The following is a 17,487-nucleotide window of genomic DNA, read 5'->3' as shown; positions in this document are numbered from 1 at the left end:
AGCGAGCATGGATGTGGGCCCCAGAGCACGCTCACAATCCATGGGAACCTTGGAGGAGGCATCACCGTTCAGGGTTCCCTCGCCCAGCTCTGACTCTGGATCACGGTGATAGTAGGGGCTGGGACCCATGGCGGGATGGGGGGAACGGCTCTGCCTTGGAGGACTGCAGATGGTGGTCGGCCACAAGCATCCATTCCCCTCCAGCCAGGACACCCAGATCCCAGGACTAATGATGAATGACCATACCCGCCCCATGGGCTGATCTGCACCTCAAAGGGCAGGATGGCCACATCCCCAGCTCGCTTGCTCTGACAGCCATCAGCCAGACCTGCTCTATTTAACTCCACCCCACAGCCCTACTGCAGTGCGACATCAGCATCCTCACCTTGGCAGAGGGGGAGCCGCTCATGATGCAGGTCAGCACTCTGACCACATGGACCGCAATGGCGTCTGTGTCCTGGTCCAGTACCTTGGGGTGGGGAGGGGCAGTCAGGAGAGGCAGGTGCCAGGATGTCACAGCTGGCAGCACCCTGCAGTGAAAGGGGTGCAGGGACAGGAAGAGATGCCCCCAGGCCAGTAGCTGAGTGGGCTTGGGGCCCCAAGAGGGTGGCACCCTGACATGGACACCAGTGTGCCTACCTCTGCCCAAACTACTGTGACCTTCACCCTGACTTTAGGGCCCCCTCTGAACAGCTTGGCAACACCCACTCTGACAGAGAGGCCGGAAGAAGCCAAAGCTGGGAAGATCACCAGTGAACACAGCCCTCTGCCCACCACTGTCTGGTGGGTTCACAGGCCTCGGTCTCCACCCATCCCCACCCAAGCTAGATACACATGCAGGCAGGCTGGTGAGTGCCCCATCACCCATGATGATTGACAGTGGGGGCAGGGGATTTAGGGACAATCAATCACAGGATGTTAGAACCAGAAGAACCTTCGAGACCTTTAAGTCCTACCCTGCCCCTTTCCCCTAGATCCAGGTGGGGACAGAGGCTCAGCCTGGACAGACCCAACAGCCCGAGGCATGTTACTCCTTCACCCTGCCCTACTGAGGCGGTGAGGGGTTAAGAGAGCTTGAACAGTGTGTCAGCAGGTGCTAGACTGTATTTCAGCTCCATGGGGCCCTTGGCCCCAGCTCTGCCCGACACCCCAGGGGATCTCAGGCCATCTTTTTCCCCTGTCCAGGCTTCAGATTCCTCATCTGTAAAAAGCAGGGGTCTCACCAGCCTCGCCTGCTCTGTAGAGGAATGGATCTGCAGGTTCTCAGAAAATAGCCAAGTGCAATAAACACACGGGGCTGCTTCATGAGGCCAGAGCCAGGGCGGGGCTCCGGACATGGGGGCCCAGGTGTTGAGTCACAGAGGGGGTGCCCCATGAAGAGCCCCCAACCGACACCCTACAGCCTCCTGGAGCCCCCAGGTGAGGTGAGCAGGGAGCACGGCATGAGGTCATGAGGGGATGGGGAACTCCCAGGGACCTGCTTACAGTAAGCACAAGGATTCAAGCAAAGAAACGGCCCCATGTGAGGGACCCCCTCTGTGAGTGCCCACAGTCAAATCCCTGAGTATCTGGCCTCTTGTTTCTGCTTTGGTGCAATGGAGGTGGGTGGTTGAGTATCGAAGGTTCCTTCCGGCTCAGCAAAGCCAAACCCCAGCTCCCAGGACTAACACGAGGCAGGGCACAGATCCCTCCTGTGCGGCTCCCTGGGCTGGGGATCTGGAAGGCTGGTGAAGAGAGTGTGGGGGACCCAGCCCCATCGCTAGGCTCCACCAGGCCTCACACAGATCTGCTTGCTCTCCCTGCAAACTGCAGAAAGGCTCAAAGAGGGAGCCCCAAGGAGTACATTCCCAGGGACATGCGTGTCTGAGGTGGTGTCAGCCTGAGGGTGGTACCTTCTGGACATCGGGCTCAGTCAGTAACCGGGTAGCCAGGTCACTGTCCCCCTCGGGGGGCGCCCGGGCCTGCAGGTACAGCTGTGGGGATGGGGGAGGGCACAAGGTGGAGAGGGCAGAGGAGAGAAAAGATGGGGGAAGGGTGGGGTTAGAGCAGGACCTGGGGCGGCTGCCAGGACTCCCCCACAGGCAAGGATGCGCCCTGAGCCCCAGGCCAAGTGCCCCCCGGCACGAGGGCAGAGCAGGAAGCTGAGCCACCCACACGTGCCCAGAGGGACAGCGCTGGGGGCAGATGAGTGGGCAGGAGTAGACACTGCATCCAAAACAGCTGAACCTTCCCTCCTGCCCGACACCTGGGACTGGGGAGAAGGGAAACAAGGGGCCAGGGCAGCTCCCGTTCTACGACACCCTCTTCCTATGGGGTCCAGAGCATCCTGACCCCAGGCGCTCCCACTGAAGAGCAAGCCACTCCACCAGCCCCAGCCCATCCAGCCTGTCTGCTCAGCATCCACAAGTGGTGCCCCCAGCCTCTGGTTCCAGGCCCCTGACCTGGGCCCCGCCCACCTTGCTGTTCTGGATGAGGCGAATCAGGTGTTCAAAGCAGTTGTTGCTGAGGAAGGTAGCCTGCAGCACTGGTCGGTCCTCGCACGCCAGCATCATGGGGATGGCATCTGTGGAGGGGTCAAGGGTCAGCCCCGCCAAGCCTCTTGCCAGCAGCACCTCTGGTCAGCCTGAAACCTTCCTCCCATGCTGCCCAGGCCAGTCTTTCCATCACCACTTGGGGCTCCCCCTGCTAGTGCCACCTCCCCAAGAGGCCATACACACCGAGCATGCTGACCCGCAGGGTGACGTGGGCCTCTTCAGGGTCTGGGCTCGGCCCGGCTGGCCAGTCGGTATTAAGGACGCGGAAGTAGCCCTCCAGCAGGGCTCGGAGCTCTGGCCCCCGCGGGGGTGCGCGGCTGGTGTGCAAGACGTGTATCGCACCCACCAGCACCTCCAGGGCCAGCGGCACCAGGCGGGGGTCCAGGGCTGGCCTGTGGCCCCAGCCCCGCACCACACCCAGCAGGCCCTGCACAGAGCCGGCGCTCATAGCCTTCTGCCCGTTCTCCTGCAGGCGTGGGCAGAGATGGGCTCAGCAGAGAGACCCCAAGACCGCCACTCCCTGGCCCTCAGGCTCCTCCTAGCCTACCTTCCCTCCCGCGAGAACGGCTCCAAAGAGGTGGATGAGACGCAGCAGGAGCACAGAAGGCAAGCGGTCTGCATCTTGCAGGCTCTCTGGATGGGGGTGGGGGCGAGACAAGGTCAGCAAGCCTGCAGGGCTGTGGGTCCAAGGGCCACACAAGAGGTGGGTGGCCTGGGGTGGCCGGGGGAGGCTGGGCCACAGAACAGAGGTTGGGAGATCACATCTCAGGGAGAAGACTGGTTCTGCGCTGGGAGTCTCTAAAATGTCATGACTCTGTGCCAGGGGTTCTCAGGAGGACACAGTCCTTCTTTGGGGAGCTTGTAAGGGGCATGGCCCTGCCCTGAGAGCCCAGCCAGATCCCTAGATCCTCAATCCTGAAAGTGAGGACCCCAGGGTGAGTGCCCCCCATAAACACTTCCCCACGGCAACCTAAGGTTTAGTTTCTTAGATGCAAATCTCCTGGTCCCTCTGCGCTGTGACGGTTGGAGCTTGCCGTGAGCAGCTCTGGGGGCCCTGCAGTGTCTACTACACAGATGCCCCACACACCATCCCCCACACCCGCACTGGGACTTCTAGGGGCTTTCACAGCGTCATATCTGGGAGGCCCACCTGGCCCTGCTCCAGCCAAGCTGGACAGGATGCCAGGACATGAACTGAAACCCAGAGAGCAGAAAGGACCAGCTCTGGGTCACATGAGTGTGGCGGGGGCTGGGGCCACGCAGGGCTGCCTTGACCAGTGGGATGGGGTGGGAGGCTTCCCCAGGAACAAGACCATGGCTGGAAAGTAGAGAGTGAGTGGGGCCAGAAAGGGAGGCTGTGGGGAGGAGCAGGATGGGATTCTGAGGGTGTCAGGCCCCCAGAGAGGAATTTACAGCAGAGAACAAAATCCTGCGTGTATTAAGAAGAGTACTCAGGCTGTGGAACAGCAGAGCCAGGGAACTCCCCAGGGGCATCTCCCCTCTTGGAGGTGTTGCCCCCACTCCAGACCCAAGCCCGCGGCTCCCTAGGGCAACCCAGAAACACTGAGATATTTTCTAGCCCAATACGCCACCACCTTCCCAAGCTGGCCTGCCCCTGTCCACGCAGCACCCTGCCCTAGTAGTGGCTTAGTGCTAGTCACTCAGTCATGTCCAACTCTTTGTGACCCCATGGACTGTAGCCCACCAGGCTCCTCTGTCCAGGGGATTCCCCAGGCAAGAATACTGGAGTGGGTTGCCATTTCCTTCTCCGGGGGATCTTCCTGACCCAGGGATCGAACCCAGGTCTCCCACATGGCAGGTGGATTCCTTTACCATCTGAGCCACCAGGAAAGACCCTGCCCTAGGCCCATCTGAAATCCTGGCCAGTCTCCCTCCAATGAGAGGAGAGAGGAGACCCAGGGGCATAAGGTGCCCAGGGAGAACAGGTGCCCAGAAACGTCCTGAGGGGTTAGCAGGAAGAGGGGACACCTACTGTAGAGACTGTCGTGTGGAAGTGAGGAGGCTGGGTGGAGCTACAGGGACAAAAAGACTGGACCAGACAGTTTGAAGACGGTCCAGTCCAGAATGGGGTACAAGTCATTGAGGGGATCCAGGAGATAGGAGAGAAGTGGGGAGGCAAATCAATTCCACCCTCAGAAAAGAAATTACTTGTTTTGTGCAGACATGCCCTTCCTGTCCTCTCTGCCCTTGAACTCCCATTCCCCTATAGAGGCCCATTCACATTCCTTCTCCCAGCACCAAGTGCAGCCGCTGTAAGTGGGTCCTTACTGCGTGTGCAATGGGGAAACCACAGGAAGGGGCTCAAGTTTGAGGGCGGGGCCAGATGGAGCGGAGTGGGATGGGGGTGGGGCCTGACCTTGGAAAAAGGCGCTGAATTCAGAGGGCAAAGCAGCTGGAGGGAACTTGTATTTGCTCTTCTCCTTGGCACTGATGACTTCCCTAGGGACGCGGGGATGGGGTAGGGGCCAAGGTGAGGCCAGCGCTCCACTCCTCCTGGGTCACATCCTCTCAGGGGGCCTGCACCCCAGCCCCTCCAAGCCATGCACCTGGGCCACCCCCATCCTCTCCCCGGCCTTCTCTCGGTCCTCTGCCCGTGGGCCGCCTCTCACCCCCTGTGCTGGCGCCGCCAGGTCTGGTATGGGTCGAAGAGGCCCTCACAGAGGAGCAGGGCATGCAGGGCTACATTCTCTAGCTGGGGCCTGCGGTCCTCCTGCGGTGGTGGGGGTCCTTTCAGCTATAAGCAGACAGAGAGGGTGGAAGGGTGTTAGCTGGGCCGTGGCTACCACCTGCCACCCCCCAGGGTAGAGGCCACCTCACCTCAGCCACCAACTGGGTCAGCAGCGCCAGCACCCGAGGCGCCAGCACCCGGCCCCAGCCCGCCTCTACGTTCTCGGGGTTCCTGATGAGTGAATGATGGGAGAGGTCCCAGTGATATGCCAGCCCCCACCCCGGGCCCCAGCTCCATGCCCTCCCACTGTGGAGAAGACAACAGGGACCCACCTACAGAGGATGACGAAGAGCTTGAGCAGCAGCAGGGCTTGTTCCAGGTCCCCAGCGTTCAGCTGCTCAGCCAGCACTTGCAGCGCGTCCAGAGGGAGCAGTGGCACCTCGGCACCCCCCTCCTCTGGCCTGCCGGGGGCGGGGGGGGAGGGGTCACTGGGTGCCGAGGACCCTTCAGTCTCCCGCCCTCTGAGGAGCTCCAGCCTCACCTGCGTGGCTCCAGAGAGGAGAGTGAGATGCTCTTCTCGAAGGCACCCACAAAGGCCTTCAGCCACTGCTGCAGGTAGCCCAGGTCCTTCTGCAAAGGAGGGCGCAGGAGGGGCACAGTGGACAGAGGCGGGGAGTGAGTGGGGTGGAGAGAGATTGCAGGCAGAGCGGGAGGGGAGGTCGGGGGGTGGGGAGAGAAAGGGGGGAAGACAGGAAGTGGAAGGTCAGCATCAGAGGACTGCCCTACATACTGACCACTCTCCCAGGCACCCCTGTCTGCACTTCTTGGCCTCCCAGTCTCTGCTCCCTCTTCCTAAACTCTTGGGGATCCAGACAAGCCTGACACCAGCAGGGGAGGAGCTTAAGTGTGTACATGTCTAGAGTGTGGCTGTGGCCCACAAGGGTGCTGGGGCTACAGGTCTCCAACCCACTAGCCTCCTTGAACCCAAAGCTATGGGCTGGGCACTCGCTTGCTACCTTCTCCCAGCTTCACAGGCACCACCTCCAGGAAACCTTCCTGGACTGTACATCTCAGGATGCATGTGCGCCATCGACTAGGCACCCCACCCACATGTGCAGGCGCAATGCCTGACCCCGCCCCAGGAACCTCCACCCACCCTGGCTGGTTACCTGGACCCCGGGTCCCAGAGCTGGTTCCATGGGCAAGAGCGACAGCGGCTGAGCCCACGTCTGGGCGCCACCAGCCAGGGAAACTTTGGTGTGAACGGGAAATGTCCCCTCCCACCCTGGCCCCTGGGGCAGGAAGCGCAGAGTCACGGTGGGGGAAGGGGGCCGCTTCCTCCCGGCAGACCGCAGGGATGTGGGGGGGCCTGGGGCACCCAGGGCCCAGCAAAAGAAGCTGCGAAGGACCCAGCCTAGCGCTGGGGGTGGGGCCTGCAGCACAAAGGGGCGGGGGTCACACTGCCCTGGGTGGAGTTTGTGGACAGAAACTAGTTCTACAGGCATGAAGTCCGGCCTATCTAGGGACAGGCTGTGGTCCCTACTACAGCCGTGCCCTTCATTCAGGGCACCCACAGCTCCCTGAGCAGGGTCTGAGGCCTCTGGCCCAGGAAATGATACCTTTGCCCTGCCCTCAGGCCAAGTCTTGTCTTGGCTCCCCGTCTGCCCTGCGGGTCTCTGCTTCAGGGATACAGGTAAGCCCCAGACAGCCCTGACCTCTAAGCTCCTCCCAGGGCATAGAGTGGGTGGTGGCCTGGAACTAAGCTCCTCCTTCCATCCCTCCACCTTCCCTCCTTCCACACTGGCATCATCTGGAGCTCCCAGTAGGGCCCAGAAGGCAACTTTCTTTCCCAGGGGCAGAGGGGAAGGACAGGGACTAAAGTGGAGAAACTTTACGGGCCAGGGACTCATCACAGGCAACAACCCGAGACTGTTTGCCGGCTGCCAAGACCTCAACTCCAGGACCTGCACAACTATCTTTGCATGGACAGCTCATTTTTTGGCCACTTGTGGGCCTCAGACCACAGGGCCAGGACTGAACACCTCAGACCACAGGGCCAGGACTGAACGGGCCCCAGGGAAGAGGGCCTGACCCCAGCAGACTGGGCCAGGCCCCCCAGAAACTGCAGCAGAGCAGCCCTCCACCCCGTGGTTGAACCCTCTCATACATTTTGTCACAGACCTGAGGCCCAGGCGGCTCAGAGAGGGTGCGGCCAGCTGGGTGCACACCACCAGGACTTTCTGCCGGTCAGCTCTCTTTGGTGACCTCGACACCCTATGCTGCTGGCCGCCTCCCTGCTCACCTACCTCTGTCCATTCCATACCTCTCCTCTCCACAGACCAGCAAGGACACCAGCATGCCCAGCCCTAAAAACACCAGAGCCGGCCAGGGCTCTCAAGACAATTTCTTCTGAACCTTCCCATGGCAGATGGGAAAACGGGGGGCCCTTGAGGGGATGCCTCATGCACCACCACAGCTGCAGCTGTACCTCTGAGGATGCTAAAAGCCAGACCCATGTTCTAGGCCAGGCCCACTCACGGTGGCTAGAGTCAGTCAGCCCAGCTGACCACAACTCACGACTCTGCCTTGGTGATCCCACAGATCCCTGTCTACCTGCAGAACTGTCCCAACAGCATCCTCCCTTCTACTCCTAAACCACCCCTAGTCAAGCCACCATCTCTCCCACCCAAAACATGAGCCTCTTTTGCCCGCTGTAGCTCTGATGAGCACTCGTAAGCCACACGTGATCATGTCCTCCCTTCCTGGACCAAAGATAAAGGCTCAGTTGCTAAGCCAGGCACCCTGGGCCCCTAGTCCTACCGGGGCCTGCTTCTCCAGCCTGTCTGGCCTTCATATCTGTGATGCGCACTCTCCGGTGCAGGCCTCTGCTCCCCAGCCAGGCCCCGCTGCCGTCTGTGACTTGCGCTTGTGGTACTGAAGCAGGAATCCTCCACCCTCTTCATGTCCGCTACCTCGATCGGCCCTCCCAGACCCGGATGGGCCCCCTCAGACTCTGCACACCTCCTGCTTCCTGTCCCCAGAACCATATCCTCTGCCTGTCCAGTCTTGCAGACTTCCAGCAGGTCCAGGCTGGGCTGGGTTCAGGGCTGAGACAATGCAGGCAGCAGCCTTGGTGGGTTCTGGAGGGGTCTCTGAAGCACAGGACTAGGCAGGGGAAGGGGTAACTGCCTGTCTTGACTCTGTGGGTCTCACCTCTTCACCCCCGGAGGCCTCAGCCAGGCTGTAACCCAGGTCCTATGACTTGAGGCTGCAGTGCTGGGGACTGGGAGGCTGAGCAGAGCAGGGGCCTTGTGCATGGAGGCAGTACCACGTGCAGAAGGTTCCAGAGCCTGAAAGAGGCGGCTGTGCTGCCTGGGCTCCCACACTCCTCTCAACGCTCCGCCTTGCCAGCTCTCCCTTCCCGCTCCAGCTCTGAACAGGAGCATGGGCAGGCCAACCTGCTCCCCATCCCACCTGCCTGGCCCAGGGTCCAAACCCTGCCCCTCCCATCAGGAAGGTCAGAAGCAGCCATACTCCGCCCTGGGCCCTGCAGCAGGGAGAAAACTGTGGGTGTGGGGGAGGTCAGTTTCCCGGGGTTGGGGTGGGGGGCAGTTCTCAGAGTCACTGCTGTAGGGACCCCAATTTATGACCCACCAGCCTTGAGGGCACTCGGTGCTGAGGGAGGGGAGCTCCCGAGGGCTGGTGAGGCCCTGGATGGGCAGGGAACCACCACTTCCTCACAACTCTGAGGTAACCGGGAGGATGGGTGGGCGGAGCTGTCTGTCGGGGGGACAGGGACCATTGAGCGCCTGGCACCATGCTGCCTGAGACCTGCCTGCCCTACCCCAAGCCTGACAGCCGCCCCAGCTTGCTCTGTGTCCTAGGGCCCAGACTTTGCCCCAAATCCCCCATCACCATCAAACACAAAAGTTCCTTCAACAGCACCCAGCACCCCCCAGGGCACATCAGTTACACCACTGTCGGGGCAGCCGGCCAGCCGCCCTACCACAGGCTCAGGGTATGTCCACTGCCTCCTCCCCCAACTGAAGTCCCACTGGCGTGGTGCCCACCTCACCTCCAGCCTCACGTACCACATTCACTGGATGCCCCACTGGATACTACTCACTGTCCCCACCCCCGAAGGTCTGCATGTGCTTTGCTTTCCGTGTTTCCTCTGCCTGAACGTTCCCTACCAGAGTCAGCGCCTCCCGCAAGTTGCAGCTCTGTCTGGAACTTCAGAGGTCAGGGGTCCCACACTGAATCTGGGTAAGGGCATGGGTTCTGGAATCCAGTCCCGATTCTTATACTTGGTAGCTTACTTAACAGTAATCTCTCAAAAGGGAACCCTCCTACACTGTTGGTGGGAATGCAAATTGGTACAGCCACAATGGAGAACAGTGGGGAGGTTCCTTAAAAAACTAAAAATAGAGCAATCATATGGCCCAGCAATCCCACTCCTGGGCATACATCTGGAAAAAAACCATTCTTTGAAAAAAATACATGCACCTCAGTGTTCACTGCACCACTATTTACCATAGCTAAGATAGGGAAGCGGCCTAAATGCCCATCAACAGAGGAAAAAATAAAGAAGATGTGGTACATACATACAATGGAATATTATGCAGCAATAAAAAGGAACAAAAAAATGCTATTTACAGCAACATGAATGGATCTAGAGAACTGTCATACTAAAAGAAGTGAGACAAAAAGACATATTATGTGATATCACTCATGTGGAATCTAATTTAAAAAAAATGATACGGATGAATTTATTTACAAAACAGAAACAGACTCACAGATTTAGAAAACAAACTTATGGTTACCAAAATGGAAAGGTAGAGGTGAAGGATAAATTAGAAGGTTGGGATTAACATACAGATACACACACACACACATATACACACAAATGCTGCTGCTGCTGCTGCGTCACTTCAGTCGTGTCCGACTCTGTGAGACCCCATAGACGGTAGCCCACCAGGCTCCCCTCTCCCTGGGATTCTCCAGGCAAGAACACTGGAGTGGGTTGCCATTTCCTTCTCCAATGCATGAAAGTGAAAAGTGAAAGTGAAGTCGCTCCGTCGTGTCCGACTCTTAGCGATCCCATGGACTGCAGCCCACCAGGCTCCTCCATCCATGGGATTTTCCAGGCAAGAGTACATACACACATACATATATATATATATAATAGATAATTATAAAGGAGGACTGTATAGCACAGGGAACTTTACTCAGTACTCTAAAATAACCTATATGAGAAAATAATCTGAAAAAGAATAGACATATGTACATGTGTAACTAAATGACTTTGCTACACACCTGAAGCTAACACAAACTGTAACTCAACTATACTCCAATACAAACAAAAATCTAAAAAACAAAAACATTTCTCTGTTTCAGCTGCCTCTTTAAAAATCATTGCTTTGTTTAGCAGGTAAGGCTCCCCGACTACACCCACCACATGTGGTAAGGTGAGTGGGCTCTGCCGTTCCAAGCCCTTGACATTCTACAGCATCACTCTCTTCTCCCCACCCACCTCCATGAGTGACAGATGAGTGGCAGACCTTGGTTCACTGGCTGAGCCAAGGTCCCAAGGGCTACTCCCCAGCTGGGTTGTCCAGGAAAGTGGAATGGGAGGATCACGGTGGACCCTGGGTTCGTGTTAGGAGCACGGTAGCGAGACAAGACTGAGGCTCCACAGTGGTGACTCCTCCCAGTCAGCACCCCTTCTCCTGGAATAGGCAAACAGAAATGGGACAAGATGGGATGGAGCCCAATCAGGATGACCTCTTTCAGGCCTGGGCATCTTCCCAGTCAGCATCAGGGGGGGATGGCAATGTCAAGCTGAAAGTGGCTTTGGGTTACACCAAGAAGACCGGAGGTCAGACTCGGAGGACCTCAGGCCAAGGAATGAAACAGGAAGATGGGGACTTCTCCAGGGCCAAGGCAAGTGAGACTAGTGGTCCAAGGGCCTAGGTGGCTGGGCCAGCCATTCCCCTTACCTGGGGAGGGGTTCTTGAAAGGCATGAACCTTCTGGTCTCCGTAATACCACTTAGGGCTTAACCTTCCCCTTGTCCTATCACTATGGAAACCAAGAACTTCCTTTCAGGGTCCCCATAGTAACCGACTTGTTTCCATGGGGACCCCACACTTGCACATCAGCTCCCCAGTTGCCATAACAACTCCAGTGATTGCCAGCCCCTCCCCCAACTCTGGGCTCTGTGCCACTCTCCCTGTTACCTCAGTCTCTCCCTCTTCAATTGCCTCAGTAATGAAAGCAAGAAGGAGGAAACCCTGGTTGCCCCTATGAAATACGGAAAGGGATTGGTGCGGCCAAGCAGCAAGGAGGTCCTTTTCCTCATCTCAAGAGGGTAAACTGAGGCACAAGAAGAAATACGGCCCAGCTGAGGTCCCAGAGGGAGCAGAGGGTCTGACTAGGTTTCCATGATGCAGTAGAGCTCATCGGTCAGGGTGGGGGACCAGGACGGGTGGGCAAAGCAAGGTCAGCTGGAGTTCTCACCTGACCTCTCTGGAGCCCTGTGTCCTCAATGACATAAATGGAGTTCAGCCTGGGCTCCGCACCTGCACCGTCAACATCTGTCCCGACCTTTGGGTCCCCAAGTGCCCCTCAGCTCTCATGCACCCCAGTGCTCCCTTTCACTGGAGGGCTACTGAGCAACGTCACTGCTGCAGCTGCAAGGGGGCCGCTCATCTGCATATTCTGCATCACCTTCACACACTAATTGCTAGACTTTTGGGTGCTGTCCCCAGTCCCCTTATCCTTACACCCACTTCCTAAGCCCTCACTGGGGAAACCCTGCTGGGGGAGTCTTCTGGGTGTGCTGCCACCCCTCCCTCTCACTCCTGACATCCTGCCTCTCATATTTCCCACGGCCATGTGCCTGATCCTCCCTGTCCTGCGCCCTCAGATCTCAAGGCCCAAACTCCGTCCTCGGCACCACACTGCTGACCAGTCACTGCTCTGGGGCCGAATGCCTCCATCCAGCTATTCAGCTAATACCCAGGGGGTACCTACTAAATGTGAGTGAAACCGTGGAGTAGCAAGCACAATGAAGGTGCAAACGAGGACATGCCTGGGCTGAGGTCCAGCTCGGTCGGGGTAGCAGCGGACAGGGGAGGAAGGCCTCCTCAGACCGGAGGGTGAAGGCTCCAGGTGGAGGAAACAGGGTGCAGACCCACCTGAGTTCCCCTGCCCATGGGACTAGACCTTTCCTGGGTAAAGGAACGCAGGATGGAGGCTGGGCTGGAGCTCTGCAGGACAACCTTGGTAAGACCCTGCCTTGGTTTCCCCAGTAAGGCCCTGGGAGGCTCAGACTGAGTGATGTCTACTCTGGTCCTCCTTTAGTAGCCACCCACAGCCCCCTCACCCACTCGTGGCCCCCAGAGGTACGGGGTGAGTGGGGCTGAATCTGGGGTCTGTGAGAGGAAAAGAAGGGCAGAAATGGGGGTGCTCTCTGGGCGGGTCCAAACCCACAACTGGGGAAACAGGTTTGCCAGCTGATGTCAGCTCTCACTGCTGAAGGGAGGGGTGAAAGTATTGGGGGACCTACTGGCTGGGTGGCTGGCCAACTCAGGGTTTCTTAATAGCCTCTATCGGTTCAACCCCTTACCTATCTTCCCCTCCCCTGAGCACACACACAATAGGTCCCGGCAGGGCTCTGACGCGGACAGCCACCAACCGCTCCAGCCACTCCCTGGGAGCTCAGTGCAGAGGGTGGAGAACATGTTCCGGGAGCAGGAGCAGGACCAAGCCGGCAGGAAGGCCGTGCTGGGAGGCTGGCTGGAGCTTCCTCTCCCCAGGAAACCTGGCCCCTCCCGGCTCCGGGGTTCACACTCATATCCTGGATTTGTTTGCCTGGCCCCAGGCTGTCCCCTGTCTGCCCAGGCTTCCAAGGCTACAACCAGCTAGCCTGTGCCCCACACCTCCCCAGTGAGGTGAGGAGCGGGAGGGGGAGAAGGGACTCAGCACAGGTGAATGCTAAACACCTGTGAGGGACTGACTGCCTGCAGAGCTCAGTTAGAAGGGGCAGCAGGAGGCACCCGTGTTGGAGGTACAGTTCTGGGAAACCAAGACACACCGTCCCCCAGCAGCATGCCACCTGCCCAAAGACCCACCATTAACAGCCCTCAGACTCATCACCTCGTTCAAGCCCTTCACCTGATCACAAAAGAAACTCATGACCAAGAACCCACCCACGACCACGGGGACAATCAGAAGCACAATTAACATCCCTCAGATGCATCACCTCATCAGAGCCCCCCTTCACCAGGTTACAACTGAAGGAAGTAAAGATCAAGAAAGAACCTGCCCACAACCACGAGGGCAAGCCTAAGGGCCAGTGGCAAGTTTCCTCCTAAAGCTTTTCTCCATCACAAGGACCAGTCTTTGGACATAGAGCCAGAGAAGCTGGGGGAACGGGATCCAATGGAGCAGGGAAGAAAGAAACTTCTCTGGCCTGGACCAGTCATACTGGCTACCCCAGTCATACTGGCTACCCCTCTACAGAGTCCAGGCCACTCCAGGCCAGGACTGTGCCAAATTTACAGATATGGAAAGGGAAACTCAGGGTGTAAACAGCATGCATGCCCTGAATCACATCAAATATGGACTCTAATCCATTCACTGCCTCCTGCCAGATGCCTGGATTTCTCACCACCTGAGCGGACTCAAGAAGCTATGGCCTTTATGGCCTGGATTCCTGGTCCCTGGGGCCCCAGACCTAGCCTGCAGTCCCGAGAGACAGTGGGCTAACCTCTTCTCAGTGGGCCGGCTGATATGAGCATGAACTTCCCCCCCAGTGCCCAGATCAGGAGCACACAATAGTCCATTGTGCCCAAGGTGTGCCTGAGCCAGGAGTGTGATGCCAGGCAGGTGCAGGGAGGAAGGTTGGTGCTGGGTGAAGGGCAGAGGGGTGTTGCCCTGGGTTCTCTCCCTGCTGTGGATACAGAAGGAAAGTGGGGCCCTATGTGTTCGATACAGTTTGGGGGACGTCTGGGTTGCTCCCATCACCTAGAGGCCACTTAAGGTAGTCAATGAGGCAGGACGAGAATCTCAGGAGAAAATGGGGTCCCTCCATCCCTTTCAAACATCCCTCCGAGCTTGCTGCATTCCCCGTCTCCACCCTCAGCATCGAGAGAAAATCTTTTCTTTGGGCTGGACCCCTGGTAACCTACACCCTCCTCCGCGCCCGGGGTTGGGGTGGGGCCGCCTGGAGTCAGGAACTCACCACAGTCAGTTTGTTGCAGCGGATCTGATGAGTTGACCCAAGACCGAAGTAGGGACCTCCCACCCAGCCCACTCTGACCCGTCGACCAAGACTACCCAACTGGGCGCAGCCGTCAGGAGGAGCAAGCCCAAATGCAAAATATGCCTCCCAACCCAGCCAGTCTCTTTCCCGCCCCCACCGGGGCCTCAGTTTCCCCATCTGTAAAAAAGGTAAAGGCCGGCTTGGTCCAGGCCCCTCTCCTCCGGCACAACCGATGCTACCCAGTCCGCACCCAAGAGGCTCCAGCATGGCGCGCGCCCGCGAGGACCGACCCCCAGGTGTAAACGCCAGAGGCACCAGCGGGCCAGGGGCGCACACGTGCGTGCGGAGCCGGAGCAACCCCGGCTAGCGAGCAGATACGAGGCCCAGGTTGCGCCGGGCGCAGGTGCAGCAGGCGCCGGGCGCGCGGAGCTGGGGGCCCGGCGGGCGCGGGGCGGGGCGGGCTCACCTGCGCGTAGTAGAGCAGCCACAACTCGTAGAGCCGCTCCGAGGCGGCCATGGCCCGATCGGGCTCCGGCGCTGCTGCACGCCACCTGCCGCCACCGCCTCCTCCTCCGCGCCGCCCGCCGGTTGCCCTCGGCCAGGCCCATGGGCGGAGGGCGTCACTCCAGGGCGGAGCGGCGCGGTACTACTGGGGGAAGTAGTACTGGCCCCCGCCGCGCTCCTCCTCCTCCCGGTCGGCTGCCGCCCGGCTTCCTGCACTTCGGCGGCTGCCACCGCCGCCCCGCCCCTCCCGGGACCGAGCAGAGGGCGGGGAGCCCTGCGGGAGGAGGAGCCTAAGGTCAGGGCGGCCCGGAGGGCGCCCAGCGGCCCCGCCCCCCGCCCCCAATCCGCGCCCTAGCAGTGCCTCGGACAGGGCCAATCTGACCCTTCCCTACTGGGGTCGGGGTCTGGGATTCCAGACTTGCCCCAGGTCTAGACCTGACCGGTACGCAGTCCACCTGGCTGGAACGGCCACCATTCCTGCAAGGGAGAGGCTCGCGGGCTTGGGGGCAGGGGCTGCGAGCCGCGTGTAGATGGGCAGTGTCCTTCAACAAGTTGTGAGGACAATAACCGTGACAATAACCACTTGTAGAACTTACTACGTGCCAGGTGCTGGTCTAAGTGCTTTATGCGGAGACCGAAGTGCCACCTTTTTTTAATCCTATTGTTAGTGAAACAGGATAGTGTGACGGGAGTGTGGTGTGGGGCGAGGGGATATGAAAATAGTAGGACAAAACTCAAATTGCTCTGGGCGAGCAGTTTCCTTCACCTGTTTAGCAGTAGTCTTCACCTCGCCCGGATCCCCTCCTTCAGGAAGCCTTCCTAGATGCTCCAAGTGGAGGCAGCCTCCACTCCAGGGTTCAGCACTTGGTTCACATCTTTTATTTAACTTCAAGAGGATAAAGGCTAAAGGGTGCCTCATGCCTCTGTTTGACAGGCAGAGAAACTGAAGACCCGATGGGCCAAATGAGGACCATTTGGGCAGCATGAACAGGGACAGATGCCGCGCAGTTTTCAGGACCAGTGACACCATCACCCCTGGGCCTCTTTCTTTCCCTACTTCCCCCACCCCCAATCCCTTAAAGTGAGGAGGGCCCTTGTTGTTGGCCAAGGGTAAGGCCCTCTATTGGGGCGGTGGCGGGTGGGGTTGCAGGACCTAGAGAGTTACCATCAAATTGGAGGAATTGACTAGTCTGGAGCCCACTAGACCCTTGGGGGCCAAAAGGAGACAGACTCTGTCTCCATACCCATCCTATTCTGCCTCGTGGGTTCACGGGCATCTCCTCCACTCTGGCTTTTTTCCCTGCCCCATCCATCCTACTTCTGACATTTCCTGAACACTGACTACCTTCATATTGTGTGTCACCTGGGTACCTGGAAGGGCACCCCACACAGTGCAAGGGAGAGGGCACCCAAAGGCCCAGGTTACAGAGGTCAAGAGGATCATTTGTGGGGACAGGCTAAATAGGGTTGTGTGGCCCTGGAGATCTCTGTTGGGAACTGGAAAGGAAGGAGTGGGTGTCCACCTGTCAGACTGGGAAGGGGGACCGCAAGCAGAGAACAGCCTTGTTGAGACAAGTCACCGGTGTAGCGGGGTAAGAGAAGGGCATGGCCTCCTCTCCTCAGGAAGTGGGAGGAAGTGTGGCTCTGGGAACCTGGATACTGACTTCAGCCAAAGAGGTCCGTCTGTTGTCGGTTGTCAGGGCATGTTAATTAACTTGGGAAAGGATACCATGGCAGCTCCAGCTGCGGAGCGGTGCACCTATTGGCCAAGGCCACACCAACTGTCAGCTTAGTTCTCAGGAACTAAGCTCAGGATGGTCTCTTGGGGCCCCCTGGGCCCAAGTTGGGATTTGCTCTTCTTCAAGTTAGGTAGTCTGGCTCTGGGTACTCTGCCACCCCATGAGGAGGTTCGAGGTGGGAGGGGAGCATCCTTGAACACAGAGGAAAATGGTCATTCAGCCAAGGCCTGCTCTGCTCAGGCTCTGTCTGAGCTGAGTGGCCAGAGAAGGGACCAGGGGCCCATGAACAAGTGCATCAAGGAAGCCACTGGTATCTTAAGAGGAAAAGAAAGGCAGAAACTTAATCTGGGGTCGGAATGGAGAGAGTCAGGGAAGGCTTCCTGAAGGCATTCGAGCCTTGAAGAATCAGAAGAAGTGCACAAAGATGGGTCAGTTCACTTCAGTAGCTCAGTCGTGTCCGACTCTTTGCGACCCCATGGACTGCAGCACGCCAGGCCTCCCTGTCCATCGACAACTCTCGGAGTTTACTCAGAAAAAAAAGATGGGTCAGCGAATTGCAAAGTGGCGGCTAGGTAAAATCCAGAGAGATCGATGCGCTCTATCCTCCTTCACTCAGGTCTGGCTGCTCTTGCCGCTTTCTTCCTAACTGGCACTGGACAAATCGAGCCTTGGAGCTTTCTTTACCGGCCCCGAACAGTTAGGAGAATCGCGAGGGAGGAAGAAGGCGGGTCCACTGGTTGGCTTTCAGGTCTTC

The 17,487-nt window shown here is 58.5% G+C and overlaps 1 protein-coding gene across 4 annotated transcripts in view; it reads right to left on the bottom strand.

The window, feature by feature from the left end:
* Positions 1 to 15,205, bottom strand: part of NBEAL2 (neurobeachin like 2) — a 30,701-nt gene extending 15,496 nt beyond the window's left edge. The window contains exons 1-11 of one of the 4 annotated variants that reach the window (XM_055413671.2): positions 14,957 to 15,205; positions 5,765 to 5,853; positions 5,556 to 5,684; positions 5,373 to 5,454; positions 5,165 to 5,289; positions 4,912 to 4,994; positions 3,082 to 3,167; positions 2,718 to 3,000; positions 2,457 to 2,563; positions 1,893 to 1,973; positions 386 to 469 (exon numbers count right to left, since the gene is read on the bottom strand). In XM_055413671.2, coding sequence (XP_055269646.2) covers positions 386 to 469; positions 1,893 to 1,973; positions 2,457 to 2,563; positions 2,718 to 3,000; positions 3,082 to 3,167; positions 4,912 to 4,994; positions 5,165 to 5,289; positions 5,373 to 5,454; positions 5,556 to 5,684; positions 5,765 to 5,853; positions 14,957 to 15,007 — 1,200 coding nt within the window. In that variant the 5' untranslated portion in view covers positions 15,008 to 15,205. Of the gene's footprint in view, positions 1 to 385; positions 470 to 1,892; positions 1,974 to 2,456; positions 2,564 to 2,717; positions 3,001 to 3,081; positions 3,168 to 4,911; positions 4,995 to 5,164; positions 5,290 to 5,372; positions 5,455 to 5,555; positions 5,685 to 5,764; positions 5,854 to 6,392; positions 6,513 to 14,956 lie in introns of those variants that run through there. The other 3 variants (XM_055413669.2, XM_055413672.2, XM_055413670.2) reach the window with 3 other exon arrangements.
* Between the last annotated feature and the right edge of the window lie 2,282 nt (positions 15,206 to 17,487).

The sequence above is a fragment of the Moschus berezovskii genome, chromosome 24, assembly GCF_049115385.1.
Source record: "Moschus berezovskii isolate FMDL1 chromosome 24, NW_MosBer_1.0, whole genome shotgun sequence".
Lineage (NCBI taxonomy): Eukaryota > Metazoa > Chordata > Mammalia > Artiodactyla > Moschidae > Moschus > Moschus berezovskii.
The sequence above is the reverse complement of the archived record's forward strand: the minus strand, read 5'-3'. Positions and strand labels throughout refer to the sequence as shown.